The 9,479-nt window shown below is 46.2% G+C and overlaps 2 protein-coding genes across 2 annotated transcripts in view; one reads left to right on the top strand and one right to left on the bottom strand.

Annotated features, from left to right (window-relative positions):
* The window catches only part of LOC8050519 (ankyrin repeat domain-containing protein 50), a 72,660-nt gene extending 66,094 nt beyond the window's left edge, over positions 1–6,566 (top strand). Inside the window, exon 12 of the mRNA XM_042289977.1 lies at positions 1,349–6,566. Coding sequence (XP_042145911.1) covers positions 1,349–2,170 — 822 coding nt within the window. The 3' untranslated portion in view covers positions 2,171–6,566. The remainder of the gene's footprint in view (positions 1–1,348) is intronic.
* Positions 6,567–6,925: 359 nt separating this feature from the next.
* Positions 6,926–9,364, bottom strand: LOC8053429 (RING-box protein 1A). Its single transcript, XM_002435116.5, has 6 exons — positions 9,142–9,364; positions 8,960–8,987; positions 8,803–8,853; positions 8,633–8,703; positions 7,770–7,855; positions 6,926–7,022 (listed from the first exon to the last, which is right to left on the bottom strand). The coding sequence occupies exons 1-6, from the start codon at positions 9,241–9,243 to the stop codon at positions 7,010–7,012; spliced, it is 351 nt and encodes a 116-aa protein (XP_002435161.1). The 5' UTR covers positions 9,244–9,364; the 3' UTR covers positions 6,926–7,009.
* Positions 9,365–9,479: the final 115 nt, after the last annotated feature.

Here is a 9,479-nt window from a genome sequence, read left to right on the forward strand (position 1 = left end):
GTGATAACACGGATAGAGTGATGCTGGACACGGGTAGGTTTTCGAACGCAAAGGTATAAAACCCTCACCCTGGAGTAAGGTCGAGTGAATTTTGGAACACGACCCAGGATACAAGGGCCCAGCAGAACAAATGGACGGCACTGGCAGGTGTGACAACAAAGTATGACGAGCATCAAGGTCACCGAAAAGCAGAGGAAGGGAGGAGGAAAATCGTGATGTCTACTTAGTGGTGTTAAAAGAGACGTCGGACTGCCAGACGCTTCAACTTCCACGATTTTTGACGGAGTCATGTCTCGCCTCACGATTTTTGAAGTGTCCTGTTTGGGCTGGCCTTAAAGGGCCCCTGAAAAGAAAAAAAAGAAGTCTTTTTGTAAACAATCTAGTTGGGACACGCATGTCAAAAAATAAGTTTTTTTTGCGAAAAAACATTTTTTTAGAGCAATATTGACGGCGCAAGGTTTATTTTAAATTTTGCGTGCGAAGTACATGATGTCACGGAATGGTCATACGCTCTTTCCACCTCAATGAGTTGGTCCTACACTCTCTCCACCTCAATGTGACGGCCAAGCTGATCCACCTCTCCTCCACGCGCCCGAAATGCCGAGAGAGAAAACAAGTGAAAGGAGGTGACTACTGGCTGAATCACGTCTTGCGCTGTCAATATTGCTCTAAAAACCTTTTTTCCCGCGTAAAATTAATTTTTTAACTCGCGTGTCCCACCCAGACTGTTCTCAGGGGCCCTTTAAGAAGCGCACCCAATGGGGCCAGGAGAACGAAGAGTGTGAATTACACGAAAATGTTGTTTGAATTAAATGAGACAACCAAAATTTTGAAGTTTTAAAAATTAATTAGAAGTATGAAATATTTAGGTTTGAATTATTGCGAGTCTACTGCATAACTCACCTTAGACTCATTTAATATAAAATTCACTTAACTCACTAAAATTAAATTATCTGAGTAAACTCGCTCGTTAATATAAACCCACATGATACTATTGCGAATATTAAACTCACAGTAGACGCACTAATTAATATACAGTGCACATTAAACTCGCCCAGCATATGGTGTGTTCACACGACATCAAACCACTTTTTTTTTTTTGTCAGACACAAATTTTATGGCAACACAAAATAATTGTTTTTGGTGCATATTAGTAGACAGCTCATAACAGCACAATGGTGGACATAATGATGCCAGTGAAAACATTCCATATTAGCAAGATATATGTGCCTTATTTATCATTCGAGCTATTATTGTTCTATGGGTTCACTAGTGATAGCGTCGGTCGATGGCATCAATGTGCCGACGCAGCCCCATCAAAACATGAGCCTCTCCGAACTCGTTGCAGGTCGACCACATATGCGTGGAGGGCGCTACGGCCCTGGGAATAGCCTCTCAAGAAGGACATGAGCCCGTGGTTCGCGCCCTGCTCGAGTACGGCGCAGATCCATCCCACGTGGACCAGTGCGGGCGCACACCGATCCGCGTCGCTTCCAAAGCCGGCCACCACCACGTCGTGAGGCTCCTCGAAGAGCAGCTGGCCACGGGCCGCACCGCCTCCACCAGCACCGCCTCCCTCGCATCCGCGTCGACGGCTCCTTGCAGTGCGGTGCTCTGCCCCGAATCCCCAGAGTCCACGGGCGACAAGAGACGGTCCATCATCTCGAACCGATCCGACTCCAAGTCGTCGAGCAACCGGACCAGCTCGACCGCTCGTTCGCAGCAGAACGCCGTCTCTGCGGTCACGCCGGTGACCGTGCAACAGCTCAAGCAGACGGCGGAGTTCGCCACGGCCTCCGCTCTCGCGGAGGCAGGGGACGTCACGGGGCTGAGTTTCACGCAGCAGATCCAGCAGTGCACGCGTTCGCGGCATCGGGCCAGTCGCGTACTCTCGCCGCTCAACAGCGAGGGGCGGTCTCCCACGAGCCCACTCAACGACGCGCGGCACGTCGTGGTGCCCGTCCCGCCAAGGAGGGGCCCGCTCCCAGAGCTGCCGGGCTCGCAGGACGCGGCGGGACGCACTCGGCGCAACGGGATCGTGACTAACCCTAACTGCAAGGGGAACAAGGGTGTTGAGAGTGCGGCGGAGCAGGTGAGGAGCAAGAACCTGGCGAACTACAGGGGGAAGGGCGCATCGGGGATACCGGTCAAGAAGGAGACTCCGCTGTGAACGTCTAGTGGTGCTAAGAGTGTCTCTCTGACGAGGGCATCCGTGTCTCGGCGAGTTTGTCCGGGAGAACAAGTCGTGCAAAAACTGCAAGCTCGTGTGGCGGCTGGAGGAATCTGCGCGGTTCGGAGACGTCTTCCAGGCTCGTGGAAGCTTTTTGGAACCACGGGGGCAGTTGGGCCGGGAACGAGTGTGCGAGGGAGTCGCGTTACGGCGGAAGCACCGGGTCCTGCAGACGAAGTAGGTAGTTTTCCGACCCGCCCTCCAAAACCGTTCAAATAACCCCAACTTAGCAAAGAAACGCGGCACGTATCGTTCTGGTGGTAGTTGTCGGAGCCTTCCACCCTGTGCAAGGGGCGTTTTGTGTGGCACGGGGAAGTCTGATGGGAGTAGTGTCATCCTCCTTTTACGAATGCAATGCTACAACTCTCTCTCAGTGTTAAAGAAGCCACCACAACCAACACTGCAGAGGATTTGCATAGATGGTAAGCTTTAATGATCGCTAACTGCAGGATGATGGGGGGGGTCTCTCAGTCGTGCTTCCTCCAGCACGAGCTACATGCCTCCGACGACATTATGCCATCGCACAAGCTTCAGCGTGTCCGTGTAGGCAAGACATCACGAAAGGCAGCGAATCATGTGGGAGGCAGCATATCTAAGACACCTCCCCAATCACCATCGGTCGCTGTAGGAAAGGTTGATGTATATTGTAGCTGCCCCACCCCCTTGCGACAGTTTTTTGGAACTACTACAGGGAGCGTCGAACTTTGTCTAGAAACACATTGCGGTGCCAGCAACACTGCTGCATCTCTAGGACCGAGGATGGTTGTTCCATTCAACGATGTAGCAATGAAGATCTCATGCTGCCACTTATCCCGTTGGTATGAAAGGTCGCCCCTGTGGGAGTAGTCTCTGTGCCTTTATTTATCGGGCTTAGACGCGTCTCGGCTCGGCCCTTCCCCCTCCCCAATAGGCCAGGGGTGGTGCGTAGCTTGTTTCAGGTACGCAAACAGGTACGCTAACGTGTTGTGCGAGAAACAAGAGTTGCATCGCTCGCTAGGGTTTACGGACAACTTGGAGGATATGCATATGCACAAACTGGCTCGAGGTATCTGGGCGGGTAGCAACACTAGACTGATGTTGTGACAGCTGATGAAATGTTACCTCTGTAGGCAAAGAGATTGTGGTAGTACGTCGGTTCTGGTAACTCGGCTCAATGTAATCGCCCGCCATCGCACATGCATAATTTGCGTGCTGCGTAAAAAGAAACAATTTTATGGCCGATCAAGGCAGAACGAATGGTTCCTTTGTAAAATGTTTTTTAAGAACGCTTAGTTAACATTTTACGCACTGTCGCATTGAACAATTTTTAGGGACTTACTCCAAGGTGCTGCTGTGTGAAACCATTTTGATGCCGAGTTTCTCAGTCTCTTGCTGATATTCTATCGAGGACAGATAGTTTGGTACAAGTCTTTTTTGCTTTGCCTGTAATGAAGTGCTTCGTCATTTTTTACACTTTTATGCGGTTTTAAATTATTTTTTTTAAACGTTTGTAACAAAGAAGTTACCAGGAGACGGAACTTTGCTGGTTTCATGATTTCTGTCAGTGTTGCTGCCTGGAGTTCCCAACTATTTATGCTAATTTATCTTATATTTTTGCGTGCAGCGGTCAAATACAGGGACGGTCGTGGCGCTGTCGCAGCGAAGTCTCGACTAGTTGACAAAACGATTGTTTCAAGCTTGTGTATTCTGGCGAATTTTATGGCTGCCCTGGTGTGTGCCTAGATCTCTAATAGAAACCCGTTCCTCCGGGCAGAGAAAGGACGCTTTGCCAACTTGTCTGCAACGCCGTCATCTCAGTCTAGTCAACCCCGATCTTTTGCGTTTTTAGACAACCGCGCATGGCAGGTGTGTCGGAACGTGCAACTTTCCATCGAGCGAAATTGTTTTGGACGAAAGCAATAGCGGTTGAACTGCAGAACCAAATAGCAAACACTGGGCAATACGGTAGCTAGCGGTAATGGTGCGCGCTTGTTGCTTTAGCTCACTCAATAACGGCCAGTGGGAAGACGGAAGTCTTAAGGTGTTGCCCAAGCGACTTTTGGCGGCGACCTCATTGTTCATCCGACAATCAAATATCGGATCTCTGTCCCCCTGTTGCGGCAAAAAGAAAAAAAAAAAGACGAAATGCTTGTTGCAAACTCTATTTTTGTTTATGTTGTACGAAGGACAACGTGGCCGCTTTTCGTGGCTGGCACCATGGCATAGAGTTTCCCGTTCTACTGTGCTGCATGTAAAGTGTCACTCCGAGTATATATATATATATATATTTTTTATTGTTTGCTCGTAAAAACTGCCATTGCATTGTACAGTTCGGTTTTGTTGCTTCTTTTTTTCATTAAATGAGAGCGAGCGAAAAGTTGAGTCAGTTGAGCGTTGTGACCGAGCGGATGTTAAGTTCGGCGCTTACTGACTATTGTCTGCCAATCTAACACAGTACTTGTGAAAGCGAAATATGCCGCATAACCAACACCTTTGAGTGGCAACATGCAACGCTTCATTCTGGGTGAGAAAAAGGATCAGTCAAGACATAGAGAGTTGACCCTAAAATTTGTCATTTTAAGGATGCTTGTGCTCTTTGGGAGAAAGTACTAATCAGGTGGTGCTGCAGTCTTTGTTCCCCACATTTGTCCCGAAAGCCAGGCATCTATCTTTGTCCCCAGGAAAAGAAAAAAGGAAGAGTTTTCCGCATACATGTTTGCAAATACGGCCTTAGGGCACTGCCTTCTTGCTCAGCTGGGGTGCGCTTGGGCGCGGCCAGAATCCAATTACGCCGCCTTAGCAAGGCGTCGTAATCGGAATACAACGTGCCCAAGCGCACCCCAACTGAGCGAAGTGGCAACGCCCCGAAGCGGTACTCGGAAACATGTATAGTTCATATGCTGCACATAGTGATTCTTGCAGGATATGGCTGTCAAAGATTATTCTTTTTTGAGTTTGAAACGTATTTAAGTTAAAATAACAAATCATTTCTTAAACGCACAAATAAGTGTATTTGAATTCACTATGTAAAGGGGCAGGGGGGAGAGTTTGTAATACCCCAAAAAGAGCCAGACTGTTTTTTGTTTTTTTTATTACACTATTTGAGGTGGAAACAAATCTGGAAACAAAGAACTGTTTTCAGACAAAACCATCGTAGAATTGCCTGGGTAGATTTGGAGCAATTCAGAGGCGTTCCACGCTCGCGCCTTAGGTGCGACAGATGAGAGCGCATGCTTGCACGGGCAAAAAAATGCCAACAAAGAGCCCCAAAACTGCTCCAAATTCACCGAGGGAGTTCCTCACAAGTTGTGGAACTAAGAGAGTCCATGATTTTGTTTAGCATATCAAACAGCAGCTGTAGCATAGCTTGTTAGAAAGCTACTCCAAGCAGCCTCTGTGTAGCTCCAGAAAAGCATGGTGCTGCATGCGACGGCTGTACAAATTTAAGAAAGAATCTAGATGTATCGACATTACCAAGGACTGTGAAGCATGGGTTTTAGTTTGGCGCTCGGGGTAGAAGTGGTGGGTCGCAATGAAATGAAATGGCATGCGATGAAGATGGGAGCGTGACCCGCCATTGTGCATGGCGGTTCATTTTGTTTTGTCGTTGATACACCGAAAAGCAGAAGTGCATACATTTTCTAGAAAGACAACTAGGTTGTAAATTTTTTTTATCATAAACAAACTTCGGAGTGGGGTTGAGGATAAAAATGGCCCGTATAAAGTTGGAGTTAACGTTTTATAAACAAATAAAGGCTTCCGCGCGTCGAAATGCTCTTAGATTTGCGAGACGGCATTAAAGTTTGCTTTATACTAACTTCTGCAATAGACCCAACGACTTTATTCTAACTTATGCAATGGACCAACATCGTCAAGCGTTCAGCACAAGTGCGACGCCACAACTTTAGTTCTTGGGAGACAAGTGGCAGTGTACGAGACGGATCGTGCGGTCTCATGCCGACTATGCTAGAAGTTTGAAGACGTACGTCCACCACCATTTTAAAACTGTGGCAAATCGCACTTTGAACGAAGCAATTTAGACGCACCAAACCGACTGCACAATAAAAGGAATGGTCCTGCAGATCAGTACGAAGAGTCGGAGACCAAATAATCATAAACTTGAGGCCGTCTCTCGTGGCACAATTTAGCGCAGCTTTCCAACAACCAAACGAAGGCTTTGTCACGTGCTTCGAAGCCGATAATGTATACCTTTCAAAACCTCGAAACTGGTCGAGCACCACATTTAGCGCATGTTGCGATGTGTCGCGAGCATCTGAAACGAATAAGCTGTGAGCAGTTTCCAAGTTGTGCGATTGGTGGATTTTAGTTTTGAAAAATAAAATGCTTGTACAAAGGACACTGGTGTAGAGTTTCCTTCGGCAACTGTGGGCATCTTCCACACAACACTACTTCGCGGGACTGACCCTGGCGACAACATTTTGAGCGGGGTTTGGCAACATTCGTCGGGAGCAGGATAAACTTAGTTAGTCACAGAATGAGAATGCGAGGGCTTCTCTTTTGATGCCCAGCCTTCAACATGCACTTGTTGCCTTCTGTCAAACTTTGGCAGCGTCTCAAGGCTCATGGGATGCCAAAGTGTTGTCTAAGGTAGGAAGCCCACTGCCATTCTAATCTTGTCCGGTTGGAACAATGATGAATGCATTAAAAAATGTGACTTGTTGAAAGAAAATGCAGATATATAAGTAATGACCCAGATCCAATAAAAAAATTTATTTGGAACGCCGCATAAAAAGGAGGATAATCTTGTCAAATTGAACTTCTTGAAATCTCTGCTGTCGCTCAGTGGCCGTACCTAGAGGACAGACAAGAGGGCAAACTTTCAAACATCTCACAAGTTTCAAGCAGTTCTAGAGTCTCGGTATGGTTCTACAATACACTACACTCCTATGATGAGAATTAAGCATGGCACATACTAGAATGGTAGGATATGGAAATGCTGCAATGTTCATAAGCTATTTGCAAAGTGGAATCTAGTTAAGGCACAACCTTTTGCAGCCTTAAGCATCATCCTTTAAGTACTACTACAAGGCAATTTATAGGTCGTCCTCTGCTTCACAGACACAATTAGGAACAACTAAGAGTATGTATGTATTAACAGCCTTGAACACAAACTTTTATGCAAGTACAAATTTGAAGGCGGTTACTATTTTAATGTCTTGCCTGTCGGTAGATCTCTAACAGCGGCTAGTTCAGCAACAGTTGTACCATACCTATCATTATGACAAAACTGAGTTGGTTTAGTCTATATGTAACTTCAGAAAATAAACACTACTTTTACCTGAAGAGAAAAAAAAATAAAAGGACTATGATGAATTTAAAGTTTCCACGAGAGGTGCAGCGGACGGTACTGGGTTCCTTGCCAATATAGGCACACCAAAAATTTATCTTCAAAATTTTACGAGAGGGCAAAAAGTATTTGGGGGTCTCTGAGCAAATGTGAAGTTGGAAAGCAGATGCGCGATTTCTCTCTCGTCCTGCCGCTTTAGCTGCTCGTACCTTGGCAAGCACACTCAAAATGCTGTTCACCAAACGTGCTTACTTTTGAAACTCCCACTCCCTGTTGTCGAGAGGACACACCTGGCGAGTTTTCAGCCACCGGGAGATGCAGTGGAAATGGAATGCATGCTGCATGTGGAAAACAAAAAAAATAATCGCAACAAAAACAACATTTAAAAAAAATATTAGTTTTTACCAATACACCCCCGTCATATATACAAAACAAAATATAGAAAAAATCTTTTGAGGGAGAACACGAAGGCTAAAACCCACCCGACAAAAAAACACTCCTTAGAAGATATCTGCGTTCAATGAGGAGCACTGCCATGTGCATCTAAAGCGAGCTTCTAGTGGGGCGACCAGACGTCCCGTTTTAGAGGTTTATTTCTGTCATTCAGTCATTTTGTCTTAACGTAGCCAACTGTCCAGTTTTCGTGAGAACTTGCAAAATCAGAACCAGGCAAGTGGAAGTAGTAAAAAATAACTTATTACTCCTGACAGTGCATTAGAATTAACAATGAAGTACGAACTCCAATGAAGTAAGATTTTTGGGTTTTTCTGAGACTCCCCTTGCCAATAAGTTTTCTTCGCAGATGCATATACGGTGCACTTTTCTATATTACTAGGCACGTTTAGGTTTTGCAAAAATGGGTAAGAAAGGTGCTTGCACACTAATTACTCAATGAAAAGCCTCAGAAAAGTGAGTTTTCACAGGAAACTAAATAGTAGCAGGTCTTTTTCTTTCTTTGTTTCTTTTTGCTGCAGCACCCAGCAAACTCCCCCCCCCCCCCCCCCTTTTTTTTTTCTTTGCCATTTTTTGTCTTGTTTTTAACTCTGAGGAGAATGGTCGCCCTAGCTTTTGGAGATACTTGAAATAACCGATTCCTTATTTCTAAATATACTTACGTTGCACACACCCCAGGCTACTGTGCACTCCTCGCTCGTCGCCGAAGCTTGGTTAGCTTGGCATTCGATACCTGTTCAGTGAAACACCCACGCTGTTTTAATGAGCTCACGCCAGAGCCAATTTGACAGCACAAAAACATCGCACCGCCAAGGGTGCACTCGCCACTCACACAAGTCCATGATGTGATTCCTGCAAATGGCGCAGTTGTCCACTACAATGTCTGCAGGGGAAAAAGAAATTAGAGCAGCCATTTAGTACCAAATGGTTTGACTAGACGCAAGGTCTTTGTTTCAGTTACAGCGCAATGCGGCCTCTTTAAGACTTACCCCATGCCCACAGAGCGACTGCGTTCCACTGGAAAGACAGAAGGGGAACGACGGTTAATGAATTGGCCCACTGAAACTTGATACATTAGTTAATACAGTAGTGACCAGACCAATAAGCTTTCCGAGTTCACATGAAATCCGAAAAATTGTGCGAACTGCGTCGTTCTATGCGAACGTAGTACCTTTTTCACTTCGAACCTTTTCTTGTCTCCACGGGCTGAGCTCGTTGATGTCGGCAGCTCCGACTGGTCGGCGTCTACGTCCTCGTCAACTTCCATGGCCATCTTAGCGGGAAACTAGCGCGTAATTAATAAATTTTGCCCGTTCAAAGATCGAGGGACTGGCCCAAAAATGCCGATCCTCTCAATGGCCGTCGTCCACGATGATGATGATGATTACATAATTTATATACTATTTGTTTTGGTTTCGATCCATCGATTTTTCGAACCAGATTCATTATTGCGATCACAGGTCAGAAACCTGCAAACATACTGGTTTTAATGTTTAAAAGTAACCTGTT

This window comes from Ixodes scapularis, unplaced genomic scaffold (genome assembly GCF_016920785.2).
Source record: "Ixodes scapularis isolate PalLabHiFi unplaced genomic scaffold, ASM1692078v2 PGA_scaffold13__105_contigs__length_92229423, whole genome shotgun sequence".
In the NCBI taxonomy this organism is placed as follows: domain Eukaryota; kingdom Metazoa; phylum Arthropoda; class Arachnida; order Ixodida; family Ixodidae; genus Ixodes; species Ixodes scapularis.